At 38.0% G+C, this 18,049-nt stretch overlaps 1 protein-coding gene across 1 annotated transcript; it reads left to right on the top strand.

Annotated features, from left to right (window-relative positions):
* Window positions 1-636: 636 nt before the first annotated feature.
* Window positions 637-2,545, top strand: LOC109209821 (peroxidase 10-like). Its single transcript, XM_019373167.1, has 4 exons — window positions 637-916; window positions 1,001-1,192; window positions 1,305-1,470; window positions 1,907-2,545. Exons 1-4 carry the CDS (start codon window positions 701-703, stop codon window positions 2,314-2,316), a joined length of 984 nt encoding a protein of 327 aa, XP_019228712.1. The 5' UTR covers window positions 637-700; the 3' UTR covers window positions 2,317-2,545.
* The last annotated feature ends 15,504 nt before the right edge of the window (window positions 2,546-18,049 follow it).

The raw sequence follows: 18,049 nt of genomic DNA, 5'->3' as shown, positions 1-18,049 counted from the left end.
TTGCCATGCGAGGATATATACGCCATCTCATCGAGAATGACACAGGCTTCATCATACGTCAACTTCATAAAATTTCCCCCAGCCAATTGGTTCACTATGCATTGATTCGTTGTATTGATGCCCCGATAGAAGGTCTGTTGTATCATTGCCTCTGTCATATCATTGTTGGGGCATTCTTTCACCATAGTTTTGTATCGCTCCCAAATCTCGTGCAATGGTTCAGTAGGCTCCTGCTTGAAGGCTAAAATCTCATCCCGTAGTGCTGCCACGTGCCCCGGTGAGAAAAATTTGGCAATGAACTTATCCTCCAACTCATCCCAAGTTGTGATGGAATGGTTGGGAAGTCGCTCAAGCCAATCCAATGCTCCATGCAAAAGTAGGTTAAGTCAACTTGGGCATTATTTTTATCAACCAGTTTGCTGAGTTTCAAAATGCATGCCTCATCCTGCACTCACATGCATATACTACATTACTTTGTATAGAACAACTGATAATTTTTTAATTAAAAGAATGATGGATTAGTACCAAACTTATTTAACTAAAATTACAGACATCTAAATTTATTAATTCTTAGTGGCCCTGCCATTCTGTATTCTTTTCTAAGCATGATATTTTGTTTGCTTATAAATAGCCGCTCCTACTCACTCCAGATGTTATAGTGAAAAAAAGAGTACTACTACTATTTCCTGCATATGCAATCATGAACACGAAAAGCCATATGCCTTTAACTAACTCTTTGTTTTGCTTCTTGTTTCTCAGTTCTTTTGTGTATGGGCAACTTGATTACAAATATTATGATGCCACCTGTCCCAACCTCACTAAAATCGTTAGATATGGCATCTGGTCTGCTGTTTCTAATGAAACCAGAATGGCGGCCTCTCTTTTGCGGTTGCACTTCCATGACTGTTTTGTTAATGTAAAATTTTATGCCCACTAACATAAGTACATAGACAATCCGATTGCTTACTTTTTTTTAAAGATCGATGTTTATGTTGTGTAGGGATGCGACGGTTCTGTACTACTCGACGATACTAGTACATTCACAGGAGAAAAGAATGCGCCTGCTAATCGAAATTCAGCCAGAGGATTTGAAGTCATTGATGCAATAAAAGCTAACGTGGAGAAAGCTTGCCCGTCTACAGTTTCATGTGCTGATATACTGACTCTAGCAGCTAGAGAAGCTATCTATCTCGTAAGAGTTTTCTTATCAAAAGGCTTTCAGATTCAAGATCAATAATATCAAAAGCTGTCAAATTGTTACTACTGCTAAAAATTGATCTTCTTTTTTGAACAAATGTTTTCAGACTGGGGGCCCATATTGGTCAGTTTCTTTGGGCCGTCGAGATAGTCTTACCGCAAGTCAGAGTGCAGCTAATGCTCAGATTCCATCACCTTTTGAGCCCTTAGAAAACATTACTGCAAAATTTGTTTCAAAGGGTCTTGACGTAAAAGATGTTGTGGTGCTATCAGGTACTAAACCTAAACCAATATGCAACTTTTTCTTTTACTGTACTAATAAAACATCCTTTTTGGTTACTTACTTCTTTCGTAATAAAAGATCCTTTTTGGTTTTCCTTTCGGATTAATATAGTCACTTAACTAGTTTACTCATTATGACATTAAAATCATAAAAGTTTAAAGTTTTGAATCTTACTCATTAGAACAGTTAGTTCAGAAAATTAAACTACTTTTGCCAAATTAAAGTAACTGAACTATGAATTGCTTAGAAAGTACAAATAATCGAAATGTCAAATTTCGAGAATCCACTTATGCCATGTTATTCGCCACACCAGCTCTTTGCCGCTAGGTGAATTCCAACATATGAAAATCACCCTGATAAATTGGTTCTCAACCAAGATTAGTTGTATACATATATAGTTGATCATCCATACATGATTTTATGCAGGTGCCCACACCATTGGATTTGCTCAATGTTTCACCTTCAAGCAAAGGCTGTTTGACTTTGATGGATCTGGAAATCCTGACCCAACACTGGATTCATCATTACTAGGCAATCTGAGAAGCGTATGTCCCAACCAAAGTGATTCAGATTCCAACTTGGCCCCTTTAGATGCAGTCACAATCAACAAGTTCGATAATGTATATTTCAAGAATCTGATGAACAATTCTGGGCTTCTTCAGTCAGACCAAGCTTTAATGAATGATAATAAGACTGCTTCAATGGTGTCAACTTACAGCAAGTATCCATATCTATTTTCCAAGGCGTTTGCAGCATCTATGGTGAAGTTGACCAACTTAGGCGTGTTAACGGGACAAGATGGAGAGATCAGAAAGAACTGTAGGTTGGTGAATTAGAAATTTCCGATTGTGAGATAATTAGCTAATAATGTATCCTCGTTGTATGTTTGATGTAGTATAGAAAGGAATTCACTGTCTTTGAAATTGAAGTCCATGTGCACGACCAATTTCATTGCTTTAGAACTAAGATATATCGCATATATCGACATGGTACTATTTGTATGAGCCCTTTAATTCAAGCAATGGTTTCTTTTTGTTGTCTATAAGTAAAAAAGCTAGTTTTGTCCTTCACAAATATTAATTTGTCTCATCAACTACCTAAACATACAATATAAACAAGAGTACTAAGAAATAGCTTGAAACCGCGCGAGTTGGAAACTTGGAATGCAGATAAGGGCAAAGGTGCATCTTACGTAGAGAGACAACATAACATAATACATGAACATGATTGAAGTTAACTAACTAGAGACAAGAAAGGCAACAACTACTTCTAATTTGTCTTTGCCATAATTGTTACGAAACACATGAACAGATATGGCGCACTTCTTGGATTTTATAAATAAAAACTTTCACTAGGTACACTATCTAGGGACATATTTGATTTTTTTTTTAAAAAGAAAAAGAAATATGATAGCGCACTTACTCAAGTGTTCGCTATTTTACGCGGTTCAGTGATATCCTGCTGCGTTGCTCTACTTAGTGCCCAAGACATCATAAGCTCTTGTAAACTCAATCAAGGATAAGTGGATTTCTATTATATAAAAGAGCTTGATTTTCGACATGCCTGCTTCAGTGTCATTAAATATAAAGATGAGGGTATTTTAGTCTTTCGACATCACTACCAATTGCACTAACGTGTCTTTTAATTGTTTGCTTATACCCTACGTGTATATTCCACATCACTCCAATTGTTTTCGAAGAGAGCAATTCCTATTTTCCTTTCCTTTCTTCGACTGTTTCTCCAATTTTCATAGTTTCTGTTCTTGATCTCAAGGCTGTTGCTGTCACGACCCTAACCCCGAACCCGATTGTGATTGCGCCTCTCGTGAAGACAACGCCAGCCAATTGAACCCATTCTCATTTTTAAACAGTTAAATAGCATAAAATAGTCTAAGCATGGTTTAATAATACGGAATAGCGGAAATACAGACAACAAATGCGGAAATCCAACCCGACACAGCCCTAACCGGGGTGTCACAAGTCACGAGCATCTATAGACCACGATACAAGTCTGCTAAATCCAATATCTAGTACAAATGTTTGTAGGACATAGAAATGAAAAGATAATAGAGACACGGGGCTGCGGACGCCAACAGCTACCTCGTAGTCTCCGAATACCACCTGGAACTAGAGGAATCAGCACTCAGGAGCGGAACCTGCGACGCCTGAATCTGCACACACGGTGCAGGGAGTAATGTGAGTGCTCCGACCCAGTGAGTAACAAATATAAATGATGACTGAAGGTAAGAAATCACATAAAGCACAAGGCATTCTATAATGAAGCAGTAAAGCATCGTTTGAAAACAGTAAATCAGTGAAAAATCAAGTAAGATCTCCTTTCAATAGGTAAAACAGGTAAATAATGTAAAGTAGACAGATAGAAGTTCGCCCCTCGGGCTCAGTATCCACAAATCCGCCCCTCGGGAAATATCTCAGAACACTACCAGCCCCTCGGGCTCAATCTCAGACCAATACTAGCCCCTCGGGCTCAATCTCACATCACAATGGGTACCCGCGCTCACTGGGGGTGTACAGACTCCGGGAGGGGCCCCTTACGGCCCAAGCGCAAATCATAAGCCACCTCGTGGCATCAAATCTAGGCCCTCGGCCTCATATCAATCAAGCCACCTCGTGGCGTATATATGTATCTCAGGCCCTCAGCCTCATATCAGTATCAGTGTATCCTCACAACTAGGCCCTCGGCCTTACTCAGTCCGAAAATCATCACAAGCCCCTTGGGCATTAGTAAAACAGTATTTCTCAGCCCAAAACATCATTTAAAATATCATTTAAGTCTCAAAACTGAGTAAAAATGGCTGAATAGTAAAACAGTGGAAAATAACATGACTGAGTTCAAGTAATAAGTCCAAAACTGTGAGGAAATAGTGATAAAAATCCCCGAAGGGTTCAAATAGTTGGCACGAAGCCCAAATATGGCAATCAGCCCAAATCATAATGATAACAAATAAGTTTCAGTCAAATACGCGGTAAAATCATCAATCGGGACGGACCAAGTCACAATCCCGAATAGTGCACGACCCCATGCTCGTCATCGAGCGTGTGTCTCACCTCAATATAGCACTACGATGTGCAATCCGGGGTTTCAAACCCTCAGAGCATCATTTACAATCATTACTCACCTCGAACCGGATAAATCTCTAGCTCGCGATGCCTTTGCCCCTCGAATCGGCCTCCACGCGCGTCGAATCTATCCAAAATCAGAACGAATACGTCACAATATGCTAAGGGAACAAAGCCCAAGCGAAAACAATCGAAAAATATCAAAAATCCCGAAATTAGCAAAACGCGAGCCCCGGGTCCACTTCTCGAAACTCAGAAATTTTTATATCAACGGGTTTCTTATCTCCCCACGAGTTCATACATACTAAAAGTTCTCAAATCCGACCCCAATTGGTCCTCCAAATCCCCAAATCAAAAGTCCAAAATTCCAAGCCCTAGATCTTCCATTTTTAGCTTAAGTTCCATGATTTTCTAGGTGGATTTCACAATAGATTCGAGTTTTAGGTCCGAAATTCTTACCTCCAAACGTTTCACCTTGAATCCCTCTTCAATCTCCTTCAAAAAGCTCTCAAAAAGGCCAAGTATGGAGTAAATGAGCCCCAAAATCGCGGATGAAATGAATTAAAACATTCTGCCCAGGTCTGACTCCCCCTTCTTCGCGAACGCGGTCAACCTCTCGCTTTCGCGAAGCACAAATTCGCGTTGACCAACTTTTCCTCTTCGCGAACGCGACACTACAATCGCGAACACGATGCTTCTTCCTCCTACACCTTCACGAACGCGATAACCCATACGCGAACGCGATGAACAAAAAGCCTCGAACCCCTCAGACCCAAATTACTCTACGCGATCGCGAGGCCCATCTCGCGAACGCGATGACCAAGTTTCCAATCCCTCCGTGAACGCAAAGCCCTTCTCGCGAACGCGAAGGCTTAATTCTGGCCTTCCTCAGATGCTTCTACGCGAACACGAGTTTCCACTCGCGAACGCGAAGGGATAAATCCCTGCAACAGCTGAGCAGATTTTTCTACAATTTCTCCAACTCCAAAATGGTCCGATTGACCACCCGAAACTCACCCGAGGCCCCCGGGACCTCAACCAAAAGCACCAACACATCGCAAACCCTTATTCAAACTTGCTCCAATCATCAAAACACCTCAAACAACATCAAATTACCCAAAAACACATCGGATTCAAGCCTAAGTTTCTAAAACCTTCTGAAATACGCTTTCGATCAAAAATCCAACCAAACCACATCCTAATGACCTGAAATTTTGCACATTCATCCCAAATGACACAACGAAGCTACTGCAACTCTCGAAATTCCATTCTAACCCCCGGATCAAAATCTCACCTACCAACCGGAAATCGGCAAAATATCAACTTCGCCAATTCAAGCCTAATTCTACTCCGGACCTCCAAAACTCATTCCGATCATACTCCTAAGTCACAAATCACCTCTCGAAGCTAACCGAACCATCGGAACTCACATCCGAGCCCTCTAACACATAAGTCAACATCCGGTTGACTTTTCCAACTTAAGCCTTCTTAAAAGAGACTAAGTGTCTCAAACCTTATCAAAATCATTTCGGACTCGATCCGACCAACCCGATACCACAAAACACGGATAACAAAGCATAAAGAAGCAGAAATAGGGGAAACGGAGCGGTAACTCATGAGACGACTGGCCGGGTCGTCACAGTTGCTGGGTGTTCTAGCTCGGGTTTGTTCCACTTCTGATTTTTACATGTATCTTCTTCTCTTTTTCTTCATCTTTTTTCCTTTCAGATGCTTCTTTTGGGCTCTCTTCATATTTCTTAATTTTTCAATCTAATTGCCGGTGTGTGTTAAATTTGATGGTGACACTCCATTTATAAGCTCTAATCTTGCTGGATTTTGATTAACTTTTAGAGACCATGATCAAACGAAAGTATGTGAATCTAATATAAAAACAATATGTTCGTCTTCAACTTCACTTTTATTGTTTTGTATCTCTATCTTCCTTTTTTGCTCTTTCAATAAGTTTTACCCCACATACAATTTTTTTTATTGAGATCAAGGCTTCTCGATCACATCCATTGGTGACACAGATATGGGTGTTAAGCCTAATTAAGAAGACAAATTTTTTGGTATAGCTTCACAGTGCTTAATAAAGTTCTTCGCTTCATCTTCTTCAGTTCTCTTCTTCTATTTCTTTTCAGATTTTTTCCATATCGTTTGAAAATCCATTCGTATTTTTTCTTTTCTTTTTGTGCTTTTTCTGGGCTCTTCCTAACTTTGTAATGATATGGCTCGTGTGAGAAGAAGGGTTTTGTCTTCCGATGTTGCTTGGTTATTTGGTCTGCAATAAATGGTATACAAATTAAGTAAACAAATGCTTGATCTTTCCAGCATGGTAGAGATAACCATGGGCAAGTTGATCATTAGCGAGCAGATCAACTAATGATCGTACTATCTAATTGCTCTTCACCTATTAATTTTTTCTATAACTTTCTTGAATTATGGTTAAAGTACGTGTCGTTTAGATGTTTGTAATCAAGTGGTAGGTTGATCTTGCCATCTTAAGTTATAGACAATTTACTTTGTTCCAGTTTTACTTCAGTGCATGAAATGCACAAGGCAGATTTATGAGTTTTCATAAATGGGAGGTGTAATTGCTTTATATGCTATCTTTTAAATTGTATAAAGTATGATTATCAACATACTTCCAGATGACTACTGAGCAGAACTCAGATCAAAACAACTATTCTAAGGTGTACAAATACCACATGCCTATATGTAATATATCTTAGAGGATTTTACAACAAGGTTCAGTCTTCCACTTTTGAATAAACAAAGAGCAAGCTGACTGTTATTTTTTGGTTTGGTCACCCGTTTAAATCTCTTTGTTTATTTAAGAGTTAGGCTTCAAGGTTCAACGCTTCTGTTCGCTACCAAGTCATGCGACAAAGAAGGAGAAAGATTGTAAGTGACTTGAATGAGACAAATTCACTCGCTACTAACTCATGCTACAAAGGAATCGTCGTAATCTTTACTTGGGATTCAATTGAGGTAACTTAATTAAAGAACCAAGTTAATCTTTAGTTCCATTTATGGATATTGTGTTTCTCTAACTGTAATATAGGAATTTTGACTATATGATTACCCTTCATTTTGTGTGATACAAAGTTCATTTTAGTGTGTTCGTTCGTGTTTCATTTTACTCTTTAGTTGGTGTTGTTTTTAGAAGTTCAATACAGAGAAAATATCATCATCGCAGGCGATATAAATATGATCTCTCAATTACTATGGGAGAAGGGTGAATCAAGCGAAACACTGGTACCTGATGAAAAGAGAGTACCTCCCAATAGGGAATGAAGATGATATCGCAGGTTTTGATTTCGTGGTAGGGAGTTTGTACCAGTTGAAATAGAAGTAGTAATAGTAATAGTCATACTAAATGCTCTAAAATTTCTAATGAAGTTAAAAAAAAACCAGGCTTTTTATTATGTTGTGTTTAACCTTCTAACTTTCTATGTTCATATCAAATTTAAGACTATTTATTAATAGCAAGCCTAAGGTATGAATTTCTTGCTATTTGCACCTTTCTAGAATTGTGAAGTTCTGTTTGTGTATTAATAAAATAGTTTGTAAGTTGTGCTAACCCAGTACACGAGAATTTTGACAGCACTAATGTGGAGCAACACCGCCATAAAGATCCTTTTAGGCCTCAAAATAGGCAAGTGATAAGACTGCTCCAACTTTAAGTACCCAAATTAGTAGAGTAGCAGCATAGCGAATATGATTTGAACTTCCGTGCAAATATTGAACCAATTATGGCTAAATTATGTCATGTTTACTCTAATTTGCATTTTATTTTCCTTTGTAGAAATCATTTTGAGGTACAGTTAAGAATTTAGGTTTCTTGAATACAAGAGGTAATGCATTGTATTATGTAGTCCAAAATACTCAGTTGTTAGGTAAAGGAGGCCTATATTTATCCTAAAAGGAGGAAATGCGATTTCCTCGATTAACTCTTGAGCTTTGGGAAAGCTATATATTTGAACAGAATATGTTGTTTTTAGATATTGCCTTATACTCTTCCTACTTACGCAAGAGGTAACTGCTAAAATGGACGAAAATTCCTTGAACGATTCACCTAAAATTTTATCATTTTATTAGCATAAAAAATAAGAGAGAGAGACAGAGAGAGAGAGAGAGAAAGCACCTATCTAAAAGAGTAACGAAAAACAGATGCATAGCAGAGTGCAAATGTAATAAGTGGAGTAGAGTAGATGGACGAGTTGAAAAAAGAAAGCAAAACATTTTGTGTGTAATAAGAATGCATAGGTCCCTATCCTTCAAATTTGGTGATTTGTGTATTGAGCTGATTTTGTATTATGGTATATGCGGGGGCCAATGTAATATGTTCTGTTTGTAGAAAGTCTATATTCTTAGACCTTAATCCAGTATATTTTATATTCTTGGCAGGTTGCTTCCATAGATAGAAGTGTATTTTAGCTGATGATTTATTGACTTATTTATACGTTCACATGGATGCAATGGAAACTACTTTGAAGGGAAAAATATGCCAGCAGAGTTTCCTATTTTCAGAAATTAATATTAAGTATGTTATTTTATACATAATAATATGTTTTCACGTATTTGTGAAGTGTTATAGTCTTTCTTATCATACTTAATATTTCTCTTTACTAACATGATAACTCTTTGAGGGAGTATAACATGCTTTAAAATAAGGATGTCCAAGACTTTGTTGGACCTTATGCTGCGAAAAGAAAAAAAATTAAGAGTGGCTTCTGCAGGAATGGAAATAGATTTTCATTTTTACTTGTCACTTTACGCATATCAAGAGAAGACAATTTTTTTCCCTATTATACACACAATATTTATTACTCATTTCAAATCATTTGCTCAAATTCAATAAAATATGAATCAAGTAATATGGGTATCAAGGTAAATTATGCACTTCATTTATTATTTCTTAAGGCGCGTGAAAAATCAAAAACGTGCCAAATAAAAGTGAACGGATGGAGCAAATAAAAGCATTACTCCCACGGTTCCAAGTTATATAATCTTAGCTTTTTTTTTTTTTAGTTTGTTCAAAAAAAAAGTAATTCATTTATGAGCTTAAAAATAATTTAATTTAAACTTTTTATTTCTCTCTTTAACGAATTTTTATAGTCACACAAAATATTATATTTAAGACCACAAATTATAAAAGAATTATGAAATAATTTAAGACTATAAGTTCAATTTTTTTAATATTATTTTCGTCGATTCTATGCCTAATTAAATAAGATCACATAAATTAAATAGAATAAATATCTTTCTTCTCATTTATACTTTTAGATAAGATAATCGGCCAATATATGAAAGAGGGAATGAAAAAGATGACTTGGCATGCTTTTGTAATGAATTGAAATAGCCACCGATGAGAGGGCATTTGGTTTGGTCTTCTCTTGAAGGCATGAATGAAGAGTGTTGTTGAAAATGAGAACAATTTTGTCTTCCTTTTGTAGACAATAAATTGCGTCGAAAAAATAAAATCAAGACCGGAAATTGCAACAATCGTAGTATTTTATTTCGAATATTTTGAGTGTTACAATCTCTATGAATCCTCTGATTCTTCTTTCCAATAGTAAATAAATTCAAGGGCCTTTGAGCTTGATCTTGAATCTATATTTGTTTCCACGAACGATGATCTTGTTCTTGAGCTTGAGCTTGATTGCTTGAACTTGACCTTGATTCGTTCTTCGTTCTTGAGCTTGAACTTGATTTCTTGAGCTTGAACTTGAAGCTTGAAACTTGTAGAGAAATTTGCAGCGTTTGATCCACGAGCTCTTTCTTGCTTCTTGTTATAACTTCTGGTGTCTTTTTTGAGTTATGAAGACCCCTATTTATAGTTGTGGAAGGGAAGAGTTGTGATAAGAACAAACTCTTTCCGACCAATCAAATTGAAGGGTGACATGGCCGCATTTGATTGGCTAGAACATGTCACTTGCACACGTGGCACGATTTCATTGGCCTTTCAGTGTGACTGCATGCCTTGTCATTTTGACACGTGGCACAATCCTATTGGCTCTTCCGTTTGACTTGGCGCGCCACGTCATTTGACACGTGGCACCAAACTGGGCCTTTAGGAAGATGTCATCTTGGGCTTAATGAAGTGGGCTTACCACTTTAGCCCAATTAAATGGGATGGCCCAATGGATTAAAACTTATTTATTTAATCCATATATATTGGACTTATATAATTAATTCATTTATATATTAGCCCATAATATTTATTTGGACCAATATATCTTGAATTTAAAATATTGTCCAAATTATTTTACGGATTTAATTCCAATAAAATTTATATGCCTACACCTTTCTCTTTATAACTTTATAGAATTAGATTAAATTTGTTGAAAATATCATTAGTTTTTTTCCTCTTTAATTTATTATTATAGCTTCATCGTGCAAAGTTTTTATTTGATTAGTTCACTTCTTTCTTCTAATTTTTTTTCTTTGTTGATGAGGTTAACATCTTGTCTCCGGTCCAGGGTGTTTCCAAAAGTGTAAGCAGGGGAATGAAGAAATATACCGGCATGCTACTTAAGAAAATATGTACTATGTAAAAATTTTAAGCATATGATTAGTTTTTCAACTTTGTTTTTGTTGATAAAAGTCTTACCTTGCTTATTGTGATTTTTTGTTGTAGTAATAATTACTTAGGTGTCGTTTAGTTTAGAAGCAAGCGCTCTCTCTCTCTATATATATATATATTAAAAAAATAAATATTCAATATAAAATAATCTCTTGTATTGTTAATCCCTCAATTATATTCTCCGAGATTGGCTTATATGCATCCCAAATTTTATTATCTAAAGAAAGTTTTACTATATTGGGCCCGTCCTGACACGAGCCACCCCTGCCTAGTTCTCTAATAGAGGAGGCTTTGTTACATGGGCGGATCCACTGGGAGAGGCTATGGGACACGTGAAACCATCACCCCTCCCTGTGTATAGCACTGATTTTTCTGGTAAAGTAGTTAAATTTGCATGTGAGAACCCATGCTCGAGAGAGCATTTGGTGCAATTTGGCTTCGTGCCTAGGTCAAGGGATCCATTCCCTTCCCGTATCTTTCCATTGAGCGCCTTTTTTCTATTTTTTCCTTCTTTTTTCCCCTTTCATTCTTCTCTTTTTTGGTCTATTTTTTTTTACCTATCTTTTGGTTTCCCGTTTTTCTGTTGCTTTTTCTTTTTGGGTTCTTTTTCTTTTTTTATGTTTTCTTTTTTTTCTTTTATGTCCAATTTTTAGTTTCAAAAACTCTAAAAAAGCAAAATTCTAAATTAGTATGAATCTTCTCAATTTCAAGTTTCCTCTTTCTAATTCATTTACCATTTTCCTTTCGAATAATTCTCGAACGACGACGGGTTCCTATTTCGATAAGTTCGAAATAACACCCTTTAAGACCAAGGGCCTTCGCCAAAAAAGATTTTTCTCTTGAGTCAAAGTAAATCACAGTCTTTTAATCAATCACTTTAAATAAATGTGCAGGTTGAGCACGATTGAAAATGAACCTTTCACGGTCCTGGAGGAAATCCCGTTAGAACTCCATATGTGGTGGAATGATTTGGGGGAAGTCAGTAGAGAAACTGTGATAAAAGCTTTGGGCGGTCTTGTTGGTCTTCTGAAGATTAAGCCGAGGAAGGATATAATTGAGGCTTTATACCCTTTTGGGACCCAGCGCATAATGTGTTCCATTTTGCTGATTTTGAGCTAACCCCTACGCTTGAGGAAATAGCGGGCTACACTGGTTTTAGTGGGAATCTCAGAAATCAATACCCGGTGGCACCTAGAACAGTGACTCCTCATAAGTTTCTGGAACTTCTAAGCATCAGTCGGGAAGTTCAAGATAGAAATTTGGCTAAGGGATTCTGCACATTCTACTTCTTGTACCGATGTTATGGGAATCCCCGCGGTTTTGAGATGCCAGATACCGGTCTTACTCATCTGGGGAACAAATATAAGTGGGAAGCTCGGCAGGGACTGGCTTTTATAGTGGCATTCCTGGGCGTGTTAATTTGCCCAAGAAAGGATGGAAACACAGAATTGGAGCTTGTAGGAATAGCCGACTTCATGACTAAGAAGGCTAATGGCACCATTGTACCGATGATCTTAGCGGAGATTTACGAGCTCTAACTGTTTGCCGAGAAGGAGGAAACTTTCTTGAGGGGTGCAATATGCTTCTACAACTCTGGATGGAGAAACACCTTTGCCACCGTCAGGGGTACATGAACTGCGGTATGACTGGTCTTAAATGCATCGAAAACACATGAAAACCGGTTGGAGGGATATGAGTTTCCGGATGGTACGGAAGCATGGTTTGCACATTTAAGCTCCCTGACTTCAGACAAAATTGAGTGGACATTCGAGTGGCTCCCGGTCAATGAAGTCATTTACATGTCAGCCGAAGTATGCTTTCTTCTATTAATGGGTCTCCGGAGCATTCAGCCTTATGCCCCGCACAGAGTTCTACGCTAGCTAGGCAGGTACCAGACTATTCCGCATGATGAGGATTTGAGTCAACAGGTCATCGAACTTGGACCAAAAGCTGCTTTCCCGGAAGAAAGGGTGCATCGTATTTGGCATCAATGTAGGTTCTTAGAGCCAAAGACTCAGGTACGGGATTTGTCTAGAGGCGAGTTGGAGCCTAGTTACACAACTTGGTACGGTAAAAGGTCTCAAGTCCATCAAGAGCCCGAACGGCCCGCAAAAAGGCCCATGTCCAACAATTCACTGATGGAGCGCAGGAGCAATGGGATTGGTTGGCAAAAGAGGAAAGCTACAGAGCCACCTAAGCAAATTGGAGGGACAAATTCGAGATCTTAAATTTGACAAAAGTGTACAGGCCGCTGCTGATGAAGGGGAGAAGAAGAAATTGGCTCAAGAAAACAAGGCCCTTCGAGCACAGATCCAAAAAATGAAAATAGCTGCTTAGAATCAGGAAAGGAGCCGTAAGGATGAAAGACTCATAAGTGGTCTTAGGAGGAAAATAGCTGAGTGTGAGGATGATTTGGAAAAATCTGAGGGTAATCTGGCAAGAGCCCGGACACAGTTAGTGAAGAATGCAGAGGGACGAGCAGAATTTGTCCGGCAATTAAAAAGGAAATATGTGGGAGAAGCCACCAATTTGAAGAAAAAGCTAACTACCCTTGAGAACGAGATGGCCAAACAAACAAAGAGCTTCAAAGCAGAAAGAGAGCACTGCTACGTCCTGACATCGCAGTTAGAAAAAGACCTGCAACAGCTTCAAGAACAAAATCATACAGCTGAACAAGTTTTGGGGGCCAGGTCTCAGCAGATTGGGCGGTTGCTACAAGAGAAGGGTATTATCAGAGAAAGGGTTAGAAGCATTGCGGACTACATTGCGATGAAGTGCAACGAATGTGAAGACATGACCAGGTCCATGTTCTTCGCTTCCGTTATGATTTTTGTCCGACAAATCATGGATGACCTATTCCGCCTTCAAGAAGATATGGCACATAGGCCCGCGGCGAGACCGACTGATGTCCCGCGAGCCCCTGGAGCAGTTGAGGCACTCCAGGGGCCTGTACAGAAAAGGGGGACTAGCAGACTCCAACAGATGTATTTTCATTTTCTGTTGGAGTCTGCTAGTCCCCCTTTTCGAGTATGTTAGTTTTTATGATTAAGTTCTATAGGAGAAGTCGTTGTAATCAAGATGCTTTTATTTTATGAAAATTTGAAAACCCCAAAAATGTTTGTTTTATTTATTTTATTTTACACTTATTCCCAGAACTACGCTTGGTATGATTCATGCGGCGTCATGATACGTAGGTAATTCCCATAGGATTTGATCATAACCGTGAAATAAAAAAAAAGAAAGAGGAAAAAGAATAAACAAAGAAAAAAAGAGAGAAAGAAAACAAGAAAAACTGTGGAAAGAAATAATGGCAAAAAAAGAGAGAAAAAATGAGGGAATAAAAGAAAAACAAGAACCAAGCAAAGAAAAGCAGGAATGAAAAAGAAAGGAGAGAGAAATGGCAAAATGGAAATTAGGAAAAGCCGGGATGACGCAAGCAGCCGATTAAATGCATAATACAAATGGTTAACTGCTTAGGTGTATTGCATCCCCAACGTGCGGTTGCCTATCTATTAAGCCCTAATCGCTAACAAGTTTGTTTGTTATCATCAAGCAGGCAGGTGGTTAGTTTTTTTGGCATTATGGCAACTCACCCGTACAACACCAGGTCCAAAGACAAGTTGATCATGGCTGGCCAAGAACTGGATGCAAGTGTTATTGATCCGACAAGGGATGGGGAAGAGTCTGATGTTAATCTGAAAGAGGAGTTACATAAGTTGAAACACCAGATGGCGGAGATGTACCAGGCGTGGATGAAAGGGCATCCACCACCATCATACCCCGCCAACCCTGCTTTCGTCCCGCCGCTGGCTCACTCCCAAGAACCTCCCACTGTTGATTCGTCACCAGGATTCCCCATTTACCACCACTACCAAGGCACCACTTCCCAAACCCCACAAGCACCACCACCCAAACCAGTCCCATACCCTCCTCTACCAGCCACCCTTGTTTTCGTGGCGCCCCCACCCGCTACACTTCATCGATCCTCCAGTGAGCCCTTATTCCAGACCCAAGATAACCAATACTATCCCCCCAGAGCCTACTTTCAAGGCCCCAGAACATTACTCCTACACTCCTCGTTAAACCACCTAAAAACTCAGAGCAGGAGGAGATGGATATGCTGAGGCCAATTGAGTCGAAATTGCCAAACCCTCCTCCAAAGAATCTTGATTACTCCGTAAGCTGTGAATATTGTTCTGGTACTCCGGGGCATGATACTGAGAAGTGCTGGCACTTGAAAAATGCCATCCAGGAGCTCATTGACACAAACCGGATTGAAGTCCAAACCCCAGAGGCACCCAACATCAACTAGAACCCATTGCCAACCCATCAGGAAACGAACATGATCGAGATAGTACACAAAGGGGGAGGAACCCAAGAAGCCTTCACAATCTGTTATGATGATTCGGTCCAGCGAGGTCAAGCCAGTCAAGAAACCAACGGTTGAAGGATCAGTGTTGGAAAATAAGCCTGTAATAATTGTAGAGGGTGCCCATACGGATCCTGTCATCATCAAGCCTGTAACCCAGTTGCCGGTAATCAGCAGCAAGGCTATCCCATGGAACTATGAACGGGTGATAGTGACCTATAAGGGAAAGGAAGTGAAGGAAGAAGTCAATGAGGCTCAGGGATTAACTCGTTCGGGGAGATGCTTTGCCCCGGAAGAGTTAAGGAAAGCTAAAACATCCAGAGATAACCCAGTTCTAGTGAAGAAAGTGTTGACATCCAATTTTGTCCCTCCTTTCTTCCAAACTATTTCTATAAGCTTCCAATATTATTAATAATTTAAGAATAATTATTTTACAGTTGCTATCCCAAGATAGACCTAATTATTATTATTATTATTATTATTACTATTATTATTATTATTATTATTATTATTATTATTATTATTATTATTATTATTATTATTATTATTATTAGCGTTAGATATTACTATTGTTTATTGTTACTCTTAAATATTTATATTATTTTAATACCCTATCAAGAAGGCTCTTTTAATCAATCAACAATACTTTTATTACAAATGCTTCTTTTTATTATATTGTATTTAATTCTACCCGCTTTTGTAAAATACTTAATCAAGCATATTAGTAGCATGCTCTTTTCTTTTTGGTCGTGATTATCATCTAATAAAACAAATTCTATATGATTAATTCATAATTAGTCTATTTTAGAAAATTATTAATAATTGGGCATGTCAAATGATTTACCTATATAATATTATTATCAGATATAGTTATTAGAAATTCAAATTAGAAGCCCAAGGAAAATATAGGAAGAATGAAAATATTCATCAGCTAGACCATGTCCAAAGACCATAATTCATTCATAATTGGCCCATTTATTTAACCCATTCGGCAACCAAAATCAGGCCCAAACCCGCCAAGTCATTGAACGGACAAAGTTGCCCTCAACATTACTCACCAAATGACCTAAATACCCCCCATTTGAGTTCAAATCAACTAGGGTTTCTTGTTTTCTTTTCCAGAACGCTGCTCCTCACTCCTCTGTCTCTCTCTTCGATGTCAAAGCCACTTTTGGCTCTATCTTCATAACTAGAAAAGTCCTTTAGCCTTTCATCCTTCACAATCAGAAGGTGCATGGCCAATTCGAGCTAAACTCTGAATCAAATTGCTAAGGAATCCCAAAAGTTTTGGCCAAATCTTTAAAGATTACAGATGGGGACAAATGGAATTAAAAGGGTGAAGCTTTTCTTCGTCCTTGCTTCTGATACTTCTGCCTATACCAACGTTCAAACTTCAAAAGGCTAGAGGTCAAAATCCCGCCCAAAAAACCCTAGTCTACTCCTATAAATACTCCTCAACTCTCCAGCCGGGTGGGACATCTTGGAATCCTCGATAAATAGTTAGAACACAGCGAAATCGAGTCAATAAGCAATTTTTTTTTCCTTTTCTGCGATTTCTGTCTCTATTTAGTTTGTTAAAAAAAAAAAGGGTTTCGATCTTATTACGTGGAGGGAGTAGATCTGAAATCTCAAAGTTCCAGTTCACTGGCCCACAAAAGGTAAAATCCAATCCTTTCCGATTTTTTTTTCTCTCTTCTGCTTTCGTTACAAATGTTGTATTTCCTTTGTAGATCATGGCTTAAATTTTATTCTATTTGGTTTAACTGAAATGTGTTAGTGAAATTTTAACTTCTGATGAGATATAAATATCATGCATCTAGGAGATTGGGTGTTTGGACATGTATAGTATTTAAGGCCCTACCATTAAGTGCTCGGCAAAATATTTACATGAGGATATTTTCATTCTTTCTGCATAAACTAGTATTAATGGTGCCCCTTTCGTATTGAATATCAAGCCCCCTGGAATTTTAAGTAGGAGCCAAATGAACATATATTAATATTGGCAATAATAATATTAGAAGCTATGACTCAGATTCCTCTTTTATATTTATATTTATAGATCGCTCACCTATGTAAATTATTTTGGGTTAAATAATTTGAGTGTTCTACTTCAAGTTAAAGGTCTGCCTCCATTCTATTAGAGAATATTTAACTCGACTCTGTATGTTTTATTTCTTCATCCGACTAAGACGGGTCACTAGCTTGATATTTTAGAAAATATGTCCATACGTACTATTTACATTAGTTCGTGTAAAGTATTTTTTTGTTTGTCCTTGCGTGTCATAGAAATCATGCTCCAGTGTTTCTATTTGATTAAAAATCATATCAGTGAATGTTCAAATAGCATTTCTTTCTTAAACTAAAACTGTATATGGACATATTCAAATATTCATTAGAAGTCCTACTCTAAGAAGTTTCCTTTATTGTAGAAAGCATGCCTCTATCTACTTACATATTAGAATGAGTTTGTTTAAATCATTCTAGGACTGTGCTTGCATAAGATAATATTTACTTTTATAAGCAAAGGCGTC

This window comes from Nicotiana attenuata, unplaced genomic scaffold (genome assembly GCF_001879085.1).
Source record: "Nicotiana attenuata strain UT unplaced genomic scaffold, NIATTr2, whole genome shotgun sequence".
Lineage (NCBI taxonomy): Eukaryota > Viridiplantae > Streptophyta > Magnoliopsida > Solanales > Solanaceae > Nicotiana > Nicotiana attenuata.
Note: the sequence above shows the minus strand (reverse complement) of the source record. Positions and strands in the feature narration are given on the sequence as shown.

Coding starts and splice junctions, on each gene's coding strand:
- LOC109209821 (XM_019373167.1), top strand. CDS start 701: ATGAACACGAAAAGCCATATGCCTTTAACTAACTCTTTGTTTTGCTTC. Junction 917..1,000: donor TCCATGACTGTTTTGTTAAT/GTAAAATTTTAT, acceptor TATGTTGTGTAG/GGATGCGACGGTTCTGTACT. Junction 1,193..1,304: donor CTAGAGAAGCTATCTATCTC/GTAAGAGTTTTC, acceptor AAATGTTTTCAG/ACTGGGGGCCCATATTGGTC.